Genomic DNA, 24,348 nt, shown 5'->3' on the forward strand with positions numbered 1-24,348 from the left:
CTGTCTGAAAGTAAACTCATTTTCCCAAGATTCAGAAAATGATGATGATGATGATGATGATGAACTAGAAGAAAGTTAGAGAAAAAACTAACATCATTTCACCTTAAACTTCTTCTTGTCCTCATAACGAAAAGATGAGCCTAATATCATATTGATTGAAAGCATCAGTTTTAATCTTCAAATGATGAACCAAATACAGAAACAGATTCTATTTTTTCTTCATCATCATCAACATCATCTTTTTTTCCCTTCTCTATTGTTTCACCTCCTTCATGTTTCTTTCCTCGCTTTTTTCGCCTCTTCTTCCTTTTCTATCATCTTTAACTTGAAATCATTTTCTTCACAACTGGAAAAAAATGTTTACATCTAACTATAGTTATCCAAATAGTTGGATATATATTCCTATGAGTCTGTGTAATAGATTTATATGGTTACTCTGAGCTCGGTCAACCATTATATGTAATCAAATGGTTACCTACTTTAGTCTACCATTACAATTTTCATTCCTTCAAATATATTCCTAACAACGATTCAGTCATGCAGCTTTTTTTCAACTTGCTAAGTTTTTTTCCTTCTCGTCATCAAACCTAAACCATGATACATTCATGTTGATTTTTTCTTCTTTCCTTTCCTCTCTCTCTCTCTCCTTTTTTATCATCATAATCGTCATCATCAGCATCATTCTGCTTCTCCTTTATCCACCTTCATATTCATCACTGGGACATTCCATTACTTTGCATCAATTCATTTTGCCTGATGGTTTGTCATTTTGTAAATAGATTTAGGGTACGTTTAAACTAAATTATATAATGTTCAACATTTATTTCTATTAATATATTTCTTTATTTTCCTCTCTATTCAAACAGGAATAAACGTTTACTTGTATTATTCACCTAAAGTCAACACTGGCAACAATAATTGTTAACATGAATTTGTGGTTTTTTCATCGTAACCACGTAAGCTTTGATTAAAAGAAGTGAGGAAAAGTAATCAATTTTTTCAAACTCCATCAAACAATCACAATTGCTAATGACTTTTTCCCCTTATTTATGCAGGTATCTGAATACAAAATGCTGTCATCATGGTTCAACTGGACAGTTTTTTTCTTCTATGGATGTTACATATCTTCATTTTTAACTGACTGATTTATAAACCATTGATGATGGAGACAAGTTGGAACTGCCAGGATTACTCAAATATTAGAGTTTACATGGGATTCTGTTGTGATATGAAGCAATTTACCAGCCAATTACCAGCCAAGAGGCTCACAAGATTAATTATGAATAAACTTCAAGATTAGGAGGGAAACAATTAATTCAATTATTGAAGGCGAATATGAGTTTATGGAGCATAAAAAAACACTTCAGCATATGATTAGCTTGTAAAGATTTTTTGTGTTCATCCTCATTTCTGATGACATTGTGTAAATGCTATTAGCTATCATTATGGAGAAGCAAGTCACAGGCATGGTTAAACCTTGAATTATTATTTGAATTAATTGAAACTGTCAATCAAGAAGAGTCTGGCAATGTTAAAAAACTAAGTAAAACGAAAGAGAAGGAAAAGATTGAATTCAGACAAATGCTGATAATTGTTAACAGTTACGAGAAGAGGTTAATACCATGAGGATATCCTTTAACTGGACTCAGGAAATCAATAAAGAACCACAAGATTAACTAGGACTAATCCTTGATCAACAATTGTTCAACCTTTAAAATGATCAAGTCTGAGCTGTTACAAAGTTTCTAAAAATAGCATTGAAGACAAGTTTAATTGAAAGCAAATGGTTGTTGACAAGACAATGCATCACAAGATTGAAACAATTCAACACAAATTTATCAACAAATTATCTTTACTCATTTTCATTATGAATTTCTTTGGAAGAGGAAAAGTCTTTAAAGAACCAGCAATAATAGGAAATGATGAGAAATGCACAAAATGATTATTATTTCAGTAATAATCGGAGTTATTTACAAAGAAAAATGGAAAACAAAGTGGAAGAACTTGAATTGAAATTGGTTTTTATACAACAAAAGAAAGTAAACAAAATGTTAATAATTGTAGTTGAAACAATTTAATTTGCAAACTGTTATTAGATTGAAAATTTTTCACCATTCATCTAAATCTAGAAGTACATTTGACTTTATAAATAGTTGATAAAGCAAAGTAAATTGTTGAAACAATTCAATGTTGAAGATGCCTTTAATGATTGAAAATAGTGTAACCAAGAAAAGCTTAATTGAATTTAGTTAAACAGTTGATTTAAACGTTGATCTCTCTTTAAAGCGCCACAATAAATAATAACAACAATGAAACATAATAATAACGTTATTAAGAAATGATAATGTCCATTAGAAAGCAAAAAGAGATATTTTATGATGACCCTTTGAAAATAGCAATTTAAGAAGGTTAAATGGTTTCAGTGTAATGGTTGAAAAAAAGCGATGAAAGCCAGAATCTCGGAGAATCCAATGGAAGAAGAAAAAACAAAGTATATTAAGTTGATGATGATAAAGATGACGATGAAATAATTTGTGATCATCATAATCATTTATCTTATTTAAGTTGAAAAATGGTTTTCCAATCAAACATAATAAAGTTATCGACTTGCAGTTAGGCCAAACAACACAGCAAATAATGTAACAAGCAACTTCCAAATTCAAGCCATATTGCCTTTGGACGATGAACAGCTTAAGCAGAAAACGTTAACAATAATTAATTAAATTCAAAAGTTAACAGAGATTAATTAAGATGAATAAGAACGATAAAAAATGAAATTAATTTGTTTTTAATATCCTTTCAAGTATCAGATCTGGAAAAGATTAAGGCAAGGATTGAATACTTGAAAAGGCAACCCAAGAAGGCAAAAAAGGAGCCATTTTCAAATAGTCTATCGACTTACTTTTTTTGTTATTTATAGCAATTTATTTAGTCAACATTTCCTTATTCAACAGGATCAATTGTTTATCCCATTCACAGATGGAATCTGAACAATCTGATTTTCTCTTATCCTTTCATTTTCTATTCTATCTTGCAACTCGATTTTTTGCATCCAAATTAGGATAAACTAACTCATTATTGGCATTTTTTGCTCAACATTTTTTTGTTGTTTAGCTTAAGGTTCAGGTTTGTCAAAAAAGGTTGGATTATTGGGAAAATTGTCAGCTTTTCTTGTCGCTTTCTTGGCTTTTGAATAACCTGAAAATTCATTGTAAGTGAAAAGAGTCGACTTTCAATGCTGTAAACTCTGTTTATTGTACATTTTTGTTTTGTTTCACTGTTACCCTTTCCGTGTGTTTTATTTATCTTACATTATTTATAAATAACTCCAGTTCAAATTCAATATCAGTTTCAGTTTCTATTTATCTAAGAGTTTCCACTTTCCTCATCTCTTTACCATCTTCAATCTCAGAGTTGCTTTTTTTCATTTTCATTATTATTTACTCAACGTTCAGGTTGTGAGTTGTAGAGCTGAACAGTACAGAAAAAAAACCAAGAAATAAATAAACAGCCAAACGCATACAGTAATTTCCCTTGTAGTTACTTTGCTCCATTTTTGTAAACAATAACCTTTGAAGTTAATCAAATGTTTGTTGATCAATAATGCAAAACGTTACCTTTGCCATTCACACTTACAAGGCAAGTACATGAAACGCTCGAGCCAGTTTTTAACGAGAGCGATGTCTTTTGATGAAAGAAGCAAAAGTATTGGACATATAAACCAGGGTGGATAGGGTGGAAATATGGAGACGACCCCTCAAATTTCAGTTTGAAAAACGCGCTATTCAAATTGTAATGCATTTTACTATCCTTTTTTAAAATAACTATCTTTATCAAACACTTAATACGTTTACTTTTTTAATTAGTTAATTATTCAAAACAATATATTTCTATTTATTTTTGCCCTTCATTCAACTCATATTTAAAATCACTCATTGTTCTTATTCAAATAAACTAATTATTTTTCTTTAATTTCTATTGAATTGTAGATCGTGTTTTAAAAGTAATTTCGAGATGGCTTTTTACCATAACTTATGGACAAATCAGATTCTTGGAAAGAAAGACCACTGGAAGTTCATTAGCCAATCGTGATGAAAATCTATTAACGGAAAAGATGACACAGTTACTCTAATTTATTTCATGTTTAAAAACTACTGTTGTCCACAATCAACTATATTTACATTCGTCCCCATCATGATTAATATTAAGAGCGTATTATCAAACCTTTTGTTAATTAAAACTAACAAGCTGAGCCACGATCATGACTGATCGTAAATTTCTTTTCACTGAATACAAAAAATCCAATCCACATTTAAAAATTCAAATTATTGATGAAAATCCATTGTCAATGAGAAAAAATAAAATAAAATTTGGTTCAACATTTGAGGCAACATGTTTTTTACCTAACTCTTTACTCGAAAAATGATTTTACTTATCCTTCTGATTTAACAATAAACCAGCAATCAACCTAAATCAAAAAAATTTTTCCCCAAAGTCAATGGTAAAAGATACGGATTTGCAATTTTTTCCCCTACCCTGTTTAAACGCTAATTTCTCAGGTACCTGAATTCCGATGAAGCTCAGACTATTTTTCGTGGATGTAGTTTAATCATGACTTTCAGGCTTTGAAAAAATTTTCTTTAGAATCCTTTTAGTTTGGCCACAATCTTTACGCAAAAAGGAGGGTCTCCAGAATTTTTCACTTTTTTATCCTTGGGAGTTAAGAACTCAACTTTTTTTTCCTAAATAGAGGCCTACATTCTGAGTTCAAAAATAAAAACTATTCTCATTTTAGATCAGCGGTTTCTGAGTTATACGAGGTCAAAGTGCGCAACTTTCGAGGCCATTTAAGACCGGACTATTAATTCAATTTCTTTCTTACTTTGGCAATCAATAGATCTTGAAGAGGCCTATCGAATAGTATATAAAACTTTTCTTTATCTATCATAGTTTACGGTTAAAACTTCACCGAAAAAATTCGGACAACTTGGGCGCTTGGCCTTAGGTTTGATCGCAGAGTCATGATATTCAGTTTTTAGCCACACTGTATAGAGGCGCAAAGATTAGATCGGAAACTTTTTCGATATCATTTATTTTTCATAGAAAAAAAGAGGCATGAAATCTGCAGTAATCCCATGTTAAAACCCATAGACAAAATTGAAACCAGATAAAAGAGCAAACCTAACGCTGAAAACCATTAAACTGAGTATGATAATGATTGTGGACCACATTAGAAAAGATATCCGTCAACAGTTTTCAGTATAGAGCGTTTTAACGCTTTCACCTTTTTTGCGATTAAAGTCTCTCTGTGCCACACCCAATCGATATGCAACAAAGATAATCAGGTCTAAAAAAATGTGCTCATCCCAGAGCGCACTTTGCAAGGTCATTTAGAGGTCAATTATCGGGATGACCTTGAATGACCTTGAGAAATTGCTATTATTTTTTCGCATGTCATGAAGATGCTTTAACCTCAAATCTGGGGTCTGTAGCATTAAATGTCTGTAAGTTATCACTGCAAACAGGTGAAAGCGTTAAAACGCTCTATACTGAAAACTGTTGACGGATATCTTTTCTAATGTGGTCCACAATCATTATCATACTCAGTTTAATGGTTTTCAGCGTTAGGTTTGCTCTTTTATCTGGTTTCAATTTTGTCTATGGGTTTTAACATGGGATTACTGCAGATTTCATGCCTCTTTTTTTCTATGAAAAATAAATGATATCGAAAAAGTTTCCGATCTAATCTTTGCGCCTCTATACAGTGTGGCTAAAAACTGAATATCATGACTCTGCGATCAAACCTAAGGCCAAGCGCCCAAGTTGTCCGAATTTTTTCGGTGAAGTTTTAACCGTAAACTATGATAGATAAAGAAAAGTTTTATATACTATTCGATAGGCCTCTTCAAGATCTATTGATTGCCAAAGTAAGAAAGAAATTGAATTAATAGTCCGGTCTTAAATGGCCTCGAAAGTTGCGCACTTTGACCTCGTATAACTCAGAAACCGCTGATCTAAAATGAGAATAGTTTTTATTTTTGAACTCAGAATGTAGGACTCTATTTAGGAAAAAAAAGTTGAGTTCTTAACTCCCAAGGATAAAAAAGTGAAAAATTCTGGAGACCCTCCTTTCATGTTTTGACTTTATATATGGTATAGATATAGATTAAACGCGCTCTCCAAATTGTAATGCATTTTACTATCCTTTTTAAATTAACTATCTTCTTCGAACACTTAATATTTGTGTTTACTTTTTTTATTAGTAATTATTCAAAACAATATATTTCTATTTATTTTTGCGTTTTTTTGCCCATTTGGCCGTTTGTTTGGTCTTTTAGTGACACCCGTAAAAGTCTTCTCCTCGACGCTCACTAGATTCTGTAAAGTGATCTTCAGGAGATGACTCGGTGGATTTTCACTCGGCTCATCCTAACAAGTAAATGTTATCATTGAAAGGTGAGTAAAGGAACCCAAAAAGATGTGCAAAACCCAAATGAAGGTAAATCACGCTACAATTGCAGGTAATAAATTGCAGTTCAATTGAATGTAAGTTTGATTATGAAAAGATTCAAAGTTTTCTATTGTAATCATTCTCATGATTAACATTTGTAATGAAAGTCAATGGGTGTTCAACGCTTTATATACAAAGTTATCATGACCATCATCATCATTACATGTTAATATATACTGAGTTGTTCAATTTTCGTGAATCTCATTGAGCAAATGAAAATGATTATCAAGTTAGGCAAGTTAAAGTGTTAATCAATTGGAAGGGAAAAGAAGTAAAAATGAAAAGCAAAATTGTTTTCAACAAAAGGCAAGGTTTGGTATTAAATGTAATATTATGTAAATGAAAATTGTTTCATTTGTGAAGGCTTTTGATGAAACAATTTACATGAAACTGATTGCGAAGAGAAGAAGAAAAAATGTGAATGAAAATGAAATTTTCATTATCAAATATGAATGAATCAAATTGAATAAAAATTGATTAATTTTGCTTCGAGAAGGAAAGTGAAAGGGAAAATGTTTGCATCAAAACTGATTAAGAATGACAAATTGAAGGGAGTGAAAATATTTTCACTGGGAATGAATATTTTACTTGATCAAAGTTGTTGGTTAAACTTTGTCTCAATCTGAGGGAATTTCATTCTTTCCTCATTCCATTTCATCAATGAAAATACAATGTTTATCAACATGCAATCTCATCATGAACCATTCATTTGGTGCTCTACAAGATCATGGATGTTGCTAAGCCACGATTGGATACGCTACACCGAGTGTTCAGTAGTGTTTAACCTTGTGAAACTTTCATTCTTTTGCTTTTCTTTCAGACTTTTTTTCTCGACATTAATTTGTTCATAATTTTCATGGGAAATGTTGGGTAGCTTTTATTGCCTCTCAATGAACAACTGAATGGGCAAGTGTGGAGAAGAATAATGTTGGACATTTTTTATCTGTATACTCTTGTCATGAGATGAGTTTTATAATTGTTAGCAACATTTCATGGTAATTTTTTTGTGTGGAAAATGAAAATTACCAAATTAATTGAATCTCATTGAAAGATATCGATATTTTGACACAATTTGCTCTCAACTAGCAAGTTGAACAACGCCTTGATCCATTACAAAGAAAGCATCTAAACTGGTTTCGAATGATAATAATCAATGTTTCATTCAATGATACTTCCACACTTATGGTTATTGAAATGGCAGCTTTGGGACTATTTTGCATAGCAATGTATTTAACGGAATTTCCGAGTTTAAAAAATGTCTACAAAACGACTCTGTCAACAAAATGTTGGAACAAATTGTACAAATTTTCTCTCTGTTTTAGGCAATGACAAACCGCTTGTAAAAGCCAACTTTTCACACTGAAAATTTTGAAGTTTGCTCTCGAACTTTTTGGTTGTTCACTTATTTGACTTTAATGCAAAATTTGCAGGTCTTTCCTCATAGTATGATGCTCAAGGTCAATCAAGGTCATTTTTCGAAAGTTTGCCAACTTTTTGTTTTTCTGTTGAAAATGAAGATTTTTTTGTCTAATCATTTGATCAAAAGTAAAATGCTAAACAAACTTGAGAGTTTAGACTTAAGTTGTCAAGACAAGTATTTGGATGTTGTTTGGACAAATCATTCAGTAGTCTCAATATCTATGCTAAAAGGTATGAAACTCATTATCGTCCTTTAGTGAGAAGAAATAAGATTATTTTTTGTCGATTCAGTATCGAAGTGGACCTTTCAACTTTCGAATGTTTGCAAATTTTGTTAAACTTTTTGCATTTTTCTCTGAATTAGTACAAAACTCGAGCTGTCATACCTTATAGAAATTCATAAAAGAAAGTGAATAAAAGATTTGATTAGTTGCGAGAAGAAGTAAACAGATGAAAAGGAGTTTTCCATTCATTTTGTTGTTCTCCATGAAATTGAAATTGATGGAAATTTGGAAAACACAAAATTACATGGTAATACTGTAAATCCCAGAATAAGGGAGAAGAGAAAAGGAAGAGAGAAGAAAAGTAAATGATGAAAATCCAAAATAAGAATCATTTTAATTTACAAATTATACTAATGGGTTTGCTAGTCGAGTTGAAGTCTCGATTCAGAGTAACCATGGTAAAAGTGGAATTATGTGAATTTGTTAGTAAAAACATCAACTTGTGATTCATTGTCATCCAATTTTTCATTTTACATTCCAAGTTAAACATTCCATCAGAACAAATGAGAATGAAAAGTTTCAAAGAGAAGGAAAAAGTAGATTGAACATGAAAAAGAGTTGAACAGGGAAAAAACATTTAACCAATGAATATAGATATAAACAAATGGCTGAGGAAATGTTGAACAATCAGATACAAATGTGTTGCTTGATATAACCAATGATGAATGTATTGAAATTTTTGGTTTGGCAAACGAATAAGTTGAACATTGAACAACTTTTCATTTTTTTGCTCTCACTTTGTGCCTACAACTGTGATAATCATGAGAAATTAAAGTTTGAAATATTGAACAATATTGAACAGTATTGTATAATTGAAGACAAGAGGCAGATCAAGATGGGCTTACAAGATGAAAATGTTTCCTCGTTTCAGATGTCATGAAAAGTGAGAGGAAAGAAGGCAAAAATTAATCAAAATAATAATAAATAGAGATGGAAAGAGAAGTGAGAGACAAAATTCAAGATTTAACCAAGCAAGAAACTTGATTAATGATAAAATGAGTTGTAAAAATAAATGAAAAGGAAGAGACATGAAGATGAGGGAAAGGCTGAAAAGAGATGGAATAAGATGAAAATTTGTTGCTCAAATGAAAAATCAATGAATCAACTCTTCGCACCAAAGTTTGGAGACACTTTAAAATGAAATGAAGCAAGAACGTCTAGTGTAGCCTGCAGTTAGTCATCGATAAGTTCAATTAACAAAATATGAGATTAATCGAGGCTGAGTAAAAGCGACAGAAGACAGAAAAAAGAAGTCTAATTGATATATATAACAAGCTATTAAACAAGAGATAGAGAGTTATGCAATTAGTGCATCACGCTTTAAGAATTTTCCGATACTGGAGTTTCGTTAATTTTTCATGTCAAAATATTCACTTTTACTGATAAATTTTACCATTTGATCCAACACAAATCAAATGCTTAACAACCTAAAGCTTAGCCATGGCAAATTATAAAAATGAAAATTTTTGTGAAAATCTATATAGGTTTGCGCCGTTGAACGCTAACTGGGCTTCGTGGAAATGCCACATGATGGAGTGATGTTTCCCTGACCTTGCATATAGAAATCACACTACACGCATCTAAATGGTGTTAATCTTATTAGTGGGATTTTTTAATATTATTTATTATTTTTATTGTATTTATTATCTTTTATTATTTTTTTAGGTTACGTATAATAGGTTAGGCTTATTGACTGTATGTAGCCGCATGCTTGTAACCGATCGCAAATTTTAATTTAATGATCAAGATCTGATGAGATCGTCCATGTATCATATAATTCAAGAAGCGACAATATTAAATTTTATTAAATTTAATTAAATAGCTTTTATTTAATAGAAAAAGACACTGTATTCTGAGACATTCTCAGAATACAGCGCTTTCACGCAGAAGTCTGCTAGGTTAGGTTATCAGGTTATGTTACTAGGTTAGGTTTTGTTTGCTAGGTGAGATTTGATTCAAATTTGAATCTTTCACTGGCCTCGGGTCGGGTTTGAACCCGGGTTTATTTCTTTAAAGCCAAACACTTTGTATTGTGGCTACCACTTTTGTGGCAATAGAATATGAGATAGGGAGACTTATATTAAGAACGTTTTAGAGTGGCGCCATCTATTGATGGTATGCTTTCTAAGCTTTCCATATGATCATAACCGTTCTTGAAACCGGTTTTGTTGTGAAAAGTAAACCACAAAATGCAGATGGAAAGCTACGATATAGCTCTATATAGTTTTATTTTCTAGTTTATGGTGAGGTTGAATCAGTCCGATTCAGAGGACAAAAGTCTGTAGACAATTCAGTGAATGAATGGAATGACTGACCTACCGAGAATGTTTCATATCATCAAAGCATTAGGTGCGTATAATGTAGGTAAGTAGTCATATTCACTGTTGTGTTTCACTATGCACATTAATATAGCATTAAAAAGAAATAGCTAATCGCAATGAATAAGATTTATGAATAGATTTTTATTGATTGATGTAATTGTCAGATACCGATTCGACAAATTATGCAATAAAAAGTGTGTAACAAAAACCAATCAGCGAATTCTTATGTACCTTCGTTTCTTTTTTTAAATCTTAGGACTACGCGCTCAAAAGTAGCTATTTTAAAAAAACAATGAATAGTAAGCATTATTCAGTATATATGTCATGAAGTTTGATTCGCGGTGCATTAGTCATTATTTTCGTTTGAAAGTATTACTACTTGAATCTCAAAAGGATTGCACGCGTTTTAAACTAACTCCAGTAAAAGTTGATTGAATATGTAACAATGCATCATTGACTTGATAATGATGGTGATGAAGGAGAATAAGGAATACTCGAAAAGTATTTAATAGATACTTTAACCTGATTGTCCGGAAGGACTGGGATTTGGAGTGACATGTCATGTTATCATGTCCAGTTGATTATAGTAGTTAACCGATTGAAAATGGTGAAATTGGATAACAGTAGATTAAAACGGAATGATATTTTTACTTTGCTTATCTTTTACAAAGATTATAGTTGTTATTTGAGATAAAAGTGAAAGAGTGAAATGAACAGCAATAGAATGAACATTGACAATAGCCTTTGCCTTCATCATTCATTTCCTATTCTCTTTATCATCATCATGGTCATCACCATCATCATCATCATCATTCTCATCTCAACATTGTCCATCTTATAACAAGATTTTCTTTCAAGTTAATCTTTATTTAACTTTTCCATCTTTACTTGAAGTTTGTTTTTTTCTTATCCTCACTTCTTGACCAAGCTTCAGGTGAAACTGCCAAAAGTGAAACAACCTTTAAACAAAGTTGATTCATGATAATAATGAGAATATAATTTATTAACGGAAAAAAACTAACATGAAAATAAATGATTTCCGAGTTAATTTTTCAAACAAGATTCTGCTGAGTAAAAACAATAGACGAAGAGAAAAAAGATTATTTTGTTTCTGATTTATCGATTTAATCAGACAAAAAATATTGTTTCCACTCATTTACCATTCATTGTCATCATTATTGTTTGAATAGTCAGCAGAGTGGATAAAATGGAAGTGAAGGAAAGACGAAAGTTATTCTAATGAAATAAGAGAAATGATAAGTGTCTATTCAATATGAATCTTTGCAAAGATTGTATCATGAAATTAAATATTTACTCATCTTGTTGACAACCATTGAATTGTTCTGATAGACTCACACGAGTTTGATAGAAACATGAACAAATATAATGATGAATTGAGAAATGAAAAGTTTCAACATTTTCTTCTTCTGAATGGTTCGAGATGATAGAGCATATTTTCTCGAATTTTTTGTAATATTTTTCCAAATTATTCTAATTCATCTTTATTCTTGAACTAGGTTCAGATTACTGAAGATCCAAGAAGAAAGCGAATACTTGACTTTTAATGTCCAAAGAAGCTAGTCGATGAAATTGTCAAGGTTAATGCATTGATTGTATTACAATTTATGAGTTTATCAAGATGAAACTGAGTAATCGAGTTTTAGATTGTTTTCGGTTTTGTCCAATTTTTCTTGTTAATCTTTCTTCTCCATCTTCTCTCATATTAAGGGAAATTGTTTACATCGAGACAAGACTTAATGATATTCATTAAGGTATCAAATTTCAAGTCTTTTTGTATTGTTGTACTGTTTTGTCTTGTTTTCATATCTTATAACCATCTTCATTTATTGCCAACATTATCATTCTCATATTAGCTAGACAAAAAATGTCATAAAAAATGAAACCTTTCATAATAATGAGACAGACATTTTTGAGTACTTTTTGCTTCGATAGTGCTTCATTCACAAATCATCAATTATTCAAGTTCAAGTATTGCAAATGTCATTCTTAAAGTTGACATTTCACGAATGGTCCAAGTTCTAGTTGAATATTGAAAAACCTTGATTAGCTGAGAAAGTCAGAGGTAGCGTCAGAGTCAAAGTCAGCGATAGAGGTTAATTAATGAATAATCTTAACCCTATTATTGTTCCTCTGTCTATGTAGTTGTCAAAAAGTTAGGAATGATTTTCCTCTAAATAAATGTGTCCGCAACGCTGAAAAAGCCAGATGCTAAATTAAGCCAATTTTTTGAGGTTGCCGAAGGATTTACTCAGTCCCAGGGAAAATTAGCTCCCAAATTTGGCATCTCACTAGCGTATTGTCAAGAACTTTCAAGGAAAGGAGGATGGCAAGTTGATCAGCATTGCTTAATTAGTAATTACGTATCTGTACAATGTTCCGTTGAGAACCGCGACCTAGAAAATGTTCAGATTAAGGTCCGAACACGAATCAGACATTTTCCCTAGGAACTGACTGAATATTTTATTGCTGTTTTAATCACAAATATATAATAGAAATAAACAAAATTTTCTTGAAGCACAGGCCTATTTGCCCTCCTGCTTCAATACATGATGTGCCTGGCCCAATTTTTCAAGATAAGCATAAATTTTTTTTCATACTGTGTCGAAAGCTCTGTACGCAAAGCAGAGTGTACCCGTTTATTCTTGCCAGACAAAACATGGCAAACTGAACGCTAAACACCCTTTCACCATAAATAGTACTAAGCTGAAACAGTTTGGAAAGAAGATATAGAACAACAAAGAAAAACTCAAGTGTGTCATCCATCTTGGTTTTCGGTAACACACCACATTCTTACCAAAACTTGTTTCCTAGGTTCCTTTGTATGCTCACTAGACTGCAAACATCGCCCTCTAGCACTAAAAATTTTATCATAGTTAAGTACTTATTGACAAACTTAAAAGATGGTTCGATTCCAACTTGATGGAAACTTTACCAAAGTTTTATTCAATCTTAACGAACGACATTTTCTTGATAATGGTTTTCAAATTTTCTCAACTAATTTTCGCTCAAAATTAATGAAAGGTTTGAGGTTCATTTTGGAGCAAGTAATTTATCAAGGTATCAAGCAAATGTGTGTTTGAAGAAGGGAAAACAAGGAGAAATTGAGAAGAGAAAAGAAGAAGAAAAGTACAGAATCACCACAATTTCATGCAAATTATAACTATTAGTATGTTAATCAAGAATAATGTCATTCAAATGATAGTTTTCCTCTCGCTATGAATAAATGTAAATGAAATCGTTTACTGTGAAAGTAAATCTTGAGAAGAGTAAAAACGGATTGATAGGAAAAAGAGTAAAGGGAGGATGGAAAAAAAAGGAATAAGAAAGAGTAAAAGAACTTATTATTGCTTAGAGAATCATTTTCTCACTTTACTCTCCCTGAAATAAGAATAGACAAGAAAGATTTGAGGAAACTGCTAACAATAGTAAAATGAGTAAAACCATATCTACATAGAAACTAATTAATAACATTGCAATTGAAGGAAAGGAAGGAAAAGAAAAGCAAACTAAATAAACAAAATTGTACACAAAAATAGCCATTCAAGGAAGCCATTAAGGACGTCAACATGAGATGCCAGGTAAGAGATTAGTTGCAAGCCTTGCAGGGATGATCATGAAAGCTTAACCAAACTTGAAACAAGTCTCTTTTCACGTTACATTTAAAGATCACACATCTTGAAACTCGAATGAAAATATTGAACATCAATGTTGCTCAGCCACAGGGTACATCATCATTCATGTTGCAATTAATTGTCAAATGCACATCTATATTGTTGAGCAATTAAAATGAAGCAGATAATTAATAGGAGCAACTCATTGACAGCCAGTTGAGAAGTGCGTCAAGAATGCAACATTTCGTTGGAATAATACATAACAATGAAAAGGAAAACATGAAAACATTGAAAAGGTAAGGGATAAAGATATGTCATCTGTCAGAGCCTAAAGGCTCATGAAACATCCAATAAGGTTAATGTTGAGCAAAAACGTTGCAGAACTTTGAAGGTGAACAAAATAAAAGGCTAAAATGAAACAGATAATGATAGATTTAGATTGTTTGTTCATCTTTTTTTTTGTTGAACAAAAAAACTTTTACAGTTGAACTGAAAAACTCAAACAACTTTAAAACGTTACAACACTTTGTTATAAAAAAAAAGATAACTTTAACTCCCAGTTAAACTGAAACTGATAAAAGTCAGATTGATGTACAACTTGAATAATCCATCACCTCGAGGCATTAGATTAGCTAATCATTATTTTTGTCTGAGTTCAATTAATAGATGAGAGAAAAAATGTGAACCCAAAAGAGCAAAAGTTGTGACAATTTTCATGAAAATGATTTGGCGAAGGAAGAAAAAAAAGTTTTGCTAAGAGAGAAAGTAATTAGCACAATTTAATGGTTAATTAAATGGAAATTTTTTCTCTCTTCAAATGAAAGAGAAAAAAATTAATTGATATTCAGATGATGAGGATGAGGAGGATGATGAAGTGAAAAGAAACTGATTTGAATCAATTTAATCTTGATGAAAGAAACTGTCAGGCTCTGGTGAATGTAAATGATGATGATAATGCAAGTATAAAAGGAATACATTATAAGGCAATGAATGATTTGTTAATGAGGTAAGATCATTTATCGCTCCAATTGAAGGTCATTTAGTTTTCACCCCTTTTCCAAGACCATTGATAAATTTCAATCCTTCTTTATCATCTTCCTGTTTTACCCTCTACTCTTCATCCTCATCATTCTTCATTTCATCTTTTTCCTTTTCCTCTTCATCATCACATCAACTCTTTTTTTTCTTTCGCTTCTTTCTTCTTCTCTCTTTTGGCTTCCCTGAGAGTCTAAGAGTCGAATGATGAGTAACTTCTTTTACTTTACTCTTTCTCATTCATTCATTCATTCACCCATCCATTCATCTATCCATCCATTATCATCATCATATCACTTTGAACCTTCATCTTTTCAATTCTGTACGTTTATCAGCGATCACTCACTTTTATCAAACATTTACTTCACATTGGAAAAAAACAAAAAAAGCTCGATAAACTATGGTCATGTAAAGATTTGGCTTTTTTTATCAAGTCAAATTGATGATAACCACAACAGCAACATTTTCCTGATGACAAACCAACAAAACCAGAGCTGCTCTTATCTCATAAGTGATCATGGGTAACTTAGAGATGGCCTTATAAGGGTTAAACTTGAAATTTCCGGATAGCTCAGTTGCTAAAGCATTAGATTAAACAGTAAGATACTTTCTAAACTATTATAAATACAAAATGTATCAAAGCCAATCCAAGAGGCATATTGTGTCAGCAAACTGATCTCAAACCTGGATAATTTTAGGTACTTATTTAATCATGCAACATGTAAGCTGATAGAAGTATGGAAACCGCTGTTTTTTGACAAAAAATATCCACACCAGGACAGCATGGATACGGTCATATGGTGCAGTTTTTGTAAACAACTGGCTAAGACTCATGACAGAAGAATGAAACTTTACCAGTACGATTATGCGACTTCTCGAATCATGATTTGACCTTAATTAATCTCTAATATCAATAGGAGCGGTTTCCGAAAATAAACTTAGATGACCATAACAAATAAGAGTAGTAAATAAGAAGGGAAGAGTCGAAGGGGCGGAGCTAAAGATTGTTAATTCTTCGGTCTGAAAAAAACTGGTTTCGGATCGGAAAGGGGGTGGAGGTTCATAAGTGAGCTTGAGAGGCTCCCTTCTAGGAGTGAACGTGGAGGGTCATGCTATGGCGGACAATAAACTAAAAGTTTCGTTCAATTCTTCGTGTGAAAGTAATGTTAAAAAGACCTACTTCAGGACAACTTGTCTGCTTTAGGACAGCTTTTTTTCCTTCTAATGTCCGACTCTGGGACAGTGTACAGCAGACGTACGTAAGGTGCGTACGTCATGCTAACTTTGAGACAGCTTTTGTGGCAAAGTGGAAGCCCTAACTACTCAAGCCAGAGAGGCTAACGAGCGAAAGAAAGAATTTCCCGAGTGAACTTGGAATTGGTTCAGGACTTGAAAGATCGCGACATGTTCTGCGACTACATGAGTAAGCGGATGGAAAACCATTTTGGTTTTCCGAAAGGAAAGTTTGAGAGACAATATTTGGAATGGGCAGCAAAAAAAGCCCAAGAAGTTGGCGATAAAAAATGATTTTGTAGCCATATTTTCATAGAAGCAAAAAGAAAAATAAATAGTTTCAATCAAAAAATTCTCTCATTCTCTTCCATTAGAAAAATTCTAATAAAAAAAACGCGTTTTTTTCTTGTCCCACGACGTCTCTTTCCAAATCGGCAAAATTTGTTAATTCTTTCGAAAGGATAAAGAGGGAAAGAGAGAGTTTGATGATTATTTAGTTGAACATTGCTCGAAAAAACGAAAATTGTGAAGTTTTCAATTCAAAAATTAAATTAAAACTTTGAAACTTGAGAGTTCATTCATTTGCTGCCTCTTCGACATGCCCTTTCCACTCTTCTCTTCTTATTTACTACTAATAAGTATTCGCGAAATTTTCATAGAAATCTCTAGGTCACTCACAGGCCGAGTAATAAGCTGAGTAATACTAAAAATACCTGAAATGTCCTTAGGTCCAATAGATACTTTTTTTCATGCTACTAGTAGTTACAAAACATACTAGTTTTAACATTATAAATAGTTTAAATATTGAACTCCAATTTTTATGTGCAAAACTTGGCTGTTTGACTAATCATCGATTAATGCAAAAAACTAGCTTTTATAATAACAAAAAAATGTGTTGAAGCTTTTGCAACTTGATATAATAAATTACTATTTGAAAAGTTCAGACAATAGCTTAATAGATGAAGTGTATTTCATCAACTGAACAGATTCATCAAAGATATTTTTCAAGTGCTTCTTTTCATCTCTTGTTTAATTATGAAACAAAATGAAACAATATCATGATAAGTAATGATTGAAAATGCGATTGTAAAAAAAGGATGAAAAACGTCTAAATTTTGGTTTCACTCTAATGAATAAAGATGAAACATTTTGTCTGCAAATGCTCAAACTTCAGTAACAAGATGGGATGATAATGATGATGTGAGAGGTAAAAGTGAAATAAAAAGAAGTAAATGAAAAGAGATAAAATTTGAATGGTAAAAGAGACGTAAATTTGAATTCATATTAAGATTCAATTTGGTTTTGCCATTTTTTATTTATTTTATTGATTCATAGTTATTGACACCATAAGGTTATCATTGCTATTCAACCCTTTTTTTGCATCTCTTTGCTCCAACTCTTTGATAATCATCATCATTATCATCATCTGAACAACTCATTTCAACTCCTACTTTTTCCTTTCTTTTATCGATGCAAAAAAAAGATCGAAACAATTTTTCCATCTCTTTTCATTCCATTCTCATCACTTATCTGTTTCCAAGTTTCATTGATATTCAGGAAAAGAAAGAGAAGACGAGGAAAGAAGTGAGAAATATCATGATTATGATGAAGGCAAATGAATAGTTTTTCAGTGAACCTGATAACGCTTTTTCTCAAATACTTTTTCTTCTTCTTCTTGCCTCTTCAATAGTCTTCTTAACATTCGCACTGTTCCATGATAATCGAAACACAATTCGTATTCCGGATCATTTTTTTCACTCTTTATTCTTATTCTTCTCATTTTCTATCAATTTTGTAACAATTTTTTCCTTCTCTACTCCTTTCAATGTCACTTTTCTCTTTATACTTTTTTTTCTTCTTCAGAATCAAATTCTTTCACCAACAAATCTTTTCCCTTTCAGATGCACATGATACACATATTCGTTCATCAGGTTCAACTTTACTCTATATAACTCTTTAAATAGAATGTTAATAGAAGAAAATTTATCAAAATAATATCGAAATATTTCTCCTTCTTGTGGTGAAATTGTTGGCTAAGAAGAGTGCAAAAGGGGTTTCAATTTTGAACCCAACAACTGAATCGTAATCATTATCATTATTTTCAACTTAAATTTTTGCTTCTCCTTCAAGTTTGGAAAATCTTTGCTGAGCTGAAAAGATATTCCGAGCAAGCAAAAAGGAGAAATAAATATTTTCACTTCAATAATTTTTAATACTTGATATTCTTGGGATGATGAAAAATAATGCGAAGAAAAAAATTCATCTATGAATGTAGATGTATAGATATTCTTATTCAGTTGATCATTTTCAGTTCATTTCTTTTTCATTTTCTCACAAAAAAATATTCATTCCACCAATAATGAGACCATTTATAAGGGCAGAGGAAAAAACAATAGAAAAAGTTTTGTTGGGGAGAGAAAAAATTGGAAAGTTTGAAAAGTTTGGTGAAAAGGGAAAATGATTAACATGGTATTCAATTAACGATTGAATAAATTTTTTCGCCATCATTCTCAAACATGTTGTCACTTGGGAAAGTGTGAAAGGTAAGAAGAAAAGTTTACTCTGCAGTCCATTGTTATTCAAATGAGTCAATATTGAAACTTGTAATTCTTTTCTACAATCATTACCATGAATACATGTTTCCAGCTTCACTTTTATTGGTATAAGTTTCAATTTTACTGGTTATTGTCATAAAATTATCATTGACTCGATTTGCAAAAATGGTAATTTTTAGAAGAGAAAGAGTTTTGTTCAATTTTGTTGAATTGAGACAATCAGATTTGGTGGTTTTGCAATGATTCATGATACTCATGAAGTCAAAGTTTACCCATTCAGTAAGTTATAATGTGATGGAGAGATGGATTTAGAGCAAAGCATTTGCATAAATAGCATTGGAACTCGTGACTTGATGACGAGTTAAGAGGCTGACAAGTAATAAATTTGATGCAGTAAAGGCTCACCTCTAGGTTGAACTTGAAGTGTTGATGTGATCCAGTCTACACTCGATTTTGTTATAAAGTTAATGAGTCAAAAATAGTGTCCGTTTAAGATGCTTTCAAGTGTTTGAGGTCGATGATCGAATCGACTTTAGTCTGTTGCTTGTCGACTTGATTACCTGATTTAAACCATTTCTTGTCATAATAATTATGCAAAATGAAACGATAATTTATAACTAATGCCTTGAATGTTTTGACAGGCACAGCATATAATCATTACACAAGGTTAGGCAGCTTAATAATGGCAACTAGGTAACCATTAATCGTGAAATTTAAATATTTGAATTCGCATAATTAATCTTTTCGATAGTTGAGTACACATAAAAGGGTCAGGTGAGCGGATTTTGATTTCTGATAAACGGACATCTATCTTTGCTCAATGCTTGTTGGATAAAAAGTGTGAAAACTTACCTCGGACAAGCAGCTTAGTTTCTGCTCTTTCCTCGCCAATTGTATTATTCACTTGGCACACATAAATTCCAGAATCTTGAATTTTAACATTTTGAATAAATACAATGCCATCTAATCGGGTCATCCTTTCATCAACCATCAAACTGGGTGAAAGAGTGGTCAAATATCTTTCCGTTGACTCTTTCTTAAGCCAATTATAATGTGGCACAGGATAACCTTGAGCTACACAGGGAAGTATCACTGTATCACCTTTAACAGCCAACACAATAGATCGTATATCACTTATACGTGGACTTATCACATTATGAGATTCTTTATTGTTAACGATTATGTTGATGATGATGGTTAAGAATTATTATCGCCATTATCGACATCAAGAGAAAAAGAGAGAAACAGAGAGAGAAAAAAAATTATCATTCAAACTGATTATCATTATGAGTAAACATGATGATGTGGAAAAAGAGTGCAAAAAATGAACAGAAAAAAAATATATTCTCTTGAACCGACAATTGTTCTGTAATAAGATGAGGCAAAAAAATATTGTATTACATATTATTATGTATTATTACGTGCAACATTATGACACATAAAATTATGCCAATAAGTAGATTCAAAGTCAATGTTATTTACTATGAATACTCATCATCATCATCATCAACTTGTACCTTATTTCATCCGACATTATCAAAGTAGACGCCAAGAGAGAAAAAAATCTTTATCCTTATGTTTTTATCCATCACCATAATCATCATAATTATCAGAACAATATCTACAAATCTTTTCCTTTCTTCCTCTGCACTTGTTCATCATACTTTAGCCTATTCTTGTGACTGATAATTTGAGCTCATGTAAGCCTCATTTTGGATACAAGAGTGCAAAAATAAGACTAAAGAGTAACTGACTTTTCCTTATTGTTTGCATGGTTATATATGTGAAAATGATTTGGTAACCATGAAAAGTCATCTCTCATGGGAAAAGTGAGAAAAGAGAAAAAACAAAGAAGATGAAAAAAAGAGTAAAGAACAAGACGCTTTTTCTGTAGTGATGAAAATGATGATAAAGGGGTGGAGGCAGTAAACCTTTAGCGCTCTAGTGATCTTTAATAAAAGCCTTGGGAGAAACTTTTCCCACTTATTTGTTTGAGTAAAGAGCAAAACTTATCAAGATGAACAGAAATGAAGAAGAAAAAAAACACAAAAAAGATGATAAAGATGATTCCTCTTGAAAAACCTTTAATCTTTCAATTTTCTCCATCGTAAAAGTCTGCATTTGTTGTGGAAAAAATATTTTCACTTTTAATTTACTCACTAACCATTTTGTATCCATCATCATCATTATCACCTCCCAGTATTTAACTCCAAACATTCAACTCCCAGCATTGAACTTCTAGCATTCACATTGCACTCTCAAAACTCCCAGTGTTCAACTCCCAGTATTGAGCTTGCACTATTTAACTACCAGCATCAAGTCTCGCCATTTTTACTACTCTAAGCAATCAGTTTATCATCTTTTCTCCATCTTAACTTTTCATCATCTACTTATGAGTTTCAAAAAAGATAAAGATTCAATTTGATAAATGAACTTGCATTTTAAAGTTTTTATCATATAAACTTAGTGATAACCTTTTATTACTGTGGTTATCTGTTCATTTTTATGTTTTTTACTTTTATCATATTTTTTCTTCCTTCTTATTATCATCAGCTTTTTTAGCTTTGCTATTTCATGTATTATTATTATAAGTTTATCCTTATCATGATCTCCTTTCGCCATCATTTTTATCTTATTTGCTTCTTTCTTCCGTGAAATTTTCCTCAGGGTATTCAGCTTGTGTTCTGTTAATATTTGATAAGTGTTATTCCCAGTTTTACATCTCACCAGAAGGTAAACTATGCTATTTCATTTGTAATTTTTTCCATTTTTTTCTAACCACGCACTTCATCCCTGTAATATTTTGTTGGGCAACTTTTTTCATCTTTGTTGTGCCTTGTGCGATACTCTTTTGCTGACAAATAATATTAACTCATGGCTTTGGCTGAATGCAAGCTGAGCAGTGAAGAGAAAAAGTTGCACAAAATAAAGACAATGAGGCAATTATTCGCCAAGTTAGCACCAAATTTTTGTTAAATTGTGAACAAAATGAAAGACCTTTTCTTGATTCCCTCAGGCTAAAACAATGTTGCTGATGTTTATTGTATATAATGTGTTTGATGTGTGTCTCTGTATACACATGATGAAAGACTTTTGATGCATCAATTTGTAACTATTGCTAGGAATGGATCGATTGTTTTTTTTCGCTGAATTTTTTATTCATTCTTCCCTTAACCACAGCAAACAATTCGACTCGACAAACAAATTATCAATGCATGTTCATTCATCATGCATAATTAATCAAAGCTTTTGCAACAATTTGGCCCGAGCAAATTTTCTGTCGAGAAACGCAAAAGATGTGCTTGTAAAGATAACCTCAAGTCACAAAGCATGCTTTGCCAAGGCGGCTGTTTCGAGCCTTATCAATTTCTAATCGCTATAATAATGCAAAATAAGCCAAAGGTTTGACTTGAATTATATTAGATTGTACATTTGACTCTTTAGCTGAGCAGACATTAATTTTTGCCCAATCCAATAATAGTTTGTATTCTTGATTTAATCAAATAACAATGAAAATTAGGCTAGGTTAGATTAGGTTAGGATAAATTGGATCAAGTTTGATAGTCTTTGAATCCATTGTATAGTTGATAGCACAGTGGGTATGAAGGAGGGTAAAAGGTTGCAACATTACGGGTTCAAGCCCTGGTCAGGGATGAAAACATTAAACCATTCAACTTTACCTGAAACAATAAGTTTACCCGCTGTTGAGCTGATGTAGGTTTCACCAGTCAACTTGTGTCTTGCACGGCATTTGTAGCTCCGTTGGTTCAATGAACTGTCAACTTGGCGAATGTAAAGTTCACCCGTTGGCAACATTAGATACCTGCTATCACCTAGTGTTTGCATGTTTATCACATAATTTGAAAGTGATTGAATAACAACCATGGTTTGATCTTCAATCCAAGCTGAAATGATTAAATAGTCTTTAATAAAATTTGGTATATTGCATTTGAAAACAGCAGTATTGCCAGTAACAACATATTCATCCATAACTTCCATAACAATATGCGGTTCAGCCACTGTGAAAAGATATCCAAAAATACAATTGATTAGTAAACAATATTATCAGGTAAAAGTACATGAAAACCAAAACTAGAATAATCAACAAATCACATTTGATTCAATATTCAATGGATTGAAATTGAATTCTTGTCTTGCAATTACCAGGCAACATTGTTGAAAATGTTTCCATTCAAGGTGAAAATTGAATTTTAAAATTTCAATGTGCCAACAAGCCGAAAATTGAAGCGTGTTTGTCACTTGGTTAAACTCTTGTTTAGATCAATGATTTATTTAGTGTGTCTAATCTAGTTTCTTTAATACAATAAGTTAATCTAATAACAAGTTAACATGATTAGATGATGAAAAAAGGAAAGACAAGATGAAATAATCAAGCGAATGAAGGCCAATTAGCGAAACAAAGAGTCACAATAAATAACCAATTTAGAGATGAAATTGTAAGATTCAAGAGTAAAAACTAGAGATGAACTTGATCAGTTTCAAAATGCATTCACGTAAAGAGTGTTGATTTTAATTGATATTGATGAATGTTTGTTTTCAACGTAAAAAAGGTTCAAAACAAAAGAGTCCAAAAAAGTTGAACAAAATGGTAAAGAGCAAGATGAGAAAATGGATAAAAAAGAAATGGCCATTTGGTCAGCCAAAGGATATTTTATGATGAGCGACATGATAAGGCTAATCAAAGAGCATCATTTTGAATGTGCAACGGTTTGGGAAAATGGTTGAGAGAAGAAGAAAAATGATTGAAAAAGCAAAGTCAAGCTGCTCTTTTCAAGGTGTTTTATGTTGCCCTTTGAGTTTTTGTTTAACTCCAAGTGCAACCCAATGGATAACATCATTTTTCATGATAAATAGTTGGACCAATTTGAGTCGAGAAAAGAGGAAAATATTTTGCAAAAAAATGGATCAAGATGATGATGAGGTTGAGGGACAAAAAATAGACAAATGAATATGGTTGAACATGGATGATGAGGAGGAAAAATTGGTTGAGATGAAAGAGGAAGGAAAAGGAAATAAAGTTATGAAATTATGGTAAAGTGCAAAATGTTTGATATCGAGTTTTTTGCTCTTCTTGTTTCTGTTTTTGCTCATTTTGCTTTTTTCCAGCAAATGATGACAATGGAGACGAAAAGAGAGAGAGAAAAGTGATGGAGTGAGGAGGATAAAAAAGGGTCAAGAAATGTAAATGGTGAAAGAGAGAGAAAAAAAAATGTTATCGATTTAAAAGTCGATACAGAGTGAGTTACGATTAAAGTTTCTTGTTTTTACTCGTTCTTTTACCCTGCTACTCATTGAGACTCTGAGAGCTTTTTTTCATTGCTTTTCTTTTGGATATTG

The 24,348-nt window shown here is 31.8% G+C and overlaps 1 protein-coding gene and 1 long non-coding RNA gene across 4 annotated transcripts in view; one reads left to right on the forward strand and one right to left on the reverse strand.

The window, feature by feature from the left end:
- LOC107366082 (cell adhesion molecule Dscam1) overlaps window positions 1-24,348 on the reverse strand; it is a 70,256-nt gene that overhangs the window by 29,323 nt on the left and 16,585 nt on the right. For both annotated transcript variants that reach the window (XM_015933656.3, XM_015933657.3), the window contains exons 2-3: window positions 22,671-23,009; window positions 19,843-20,154 (exon numbers count right to left, since the gene is read on the reverse strand). In XM_015933656.3, the coding sequence (XP_015789142.2) occupies window positions 19,843-20,154; window positions 22,671-23,009 (651 nt within the window). The remainder of the gene's footprint in view (window positions 1-19,842; window positions 20,155-22,670; window positions 23,010-24,348) is intronic.
- LOC107366089 (uncharacterized) lies at window positions 6-2,315 on the forward strand. Of its 2 annotated transcripts, none has more exons than XR_001569550.3 (3): window positions 6-786; window positions 867-976; window positions 1,056-2,315. It is a non-coding gene; the product is annotated as an uncharacterized LOC107366089 (long non-coding RNA). The 2 variants fall into 2 exon arrangements; XR_001569549.3 differs by having other exon boundaries at window positions 23-786; window positions 867-986; window positions 1,056-2,188.

Source organism: Tetranychus urticae, chromosome 2, assembly GCF_039701765.1.
Source record: "Tetranychus urticae isolate SD_2017Ah chromosome 2, NJAU_TeUrti_SD_1.0, whole genome shotgun sequence".
In the NCBI taxonomy this organism is placed as follows: Eukaryota; Metazoa; Arthropoda; class Arachnida; order Trombidiformes; family Tetranychidae; genus Tetranychus; species Tetranychus urticae.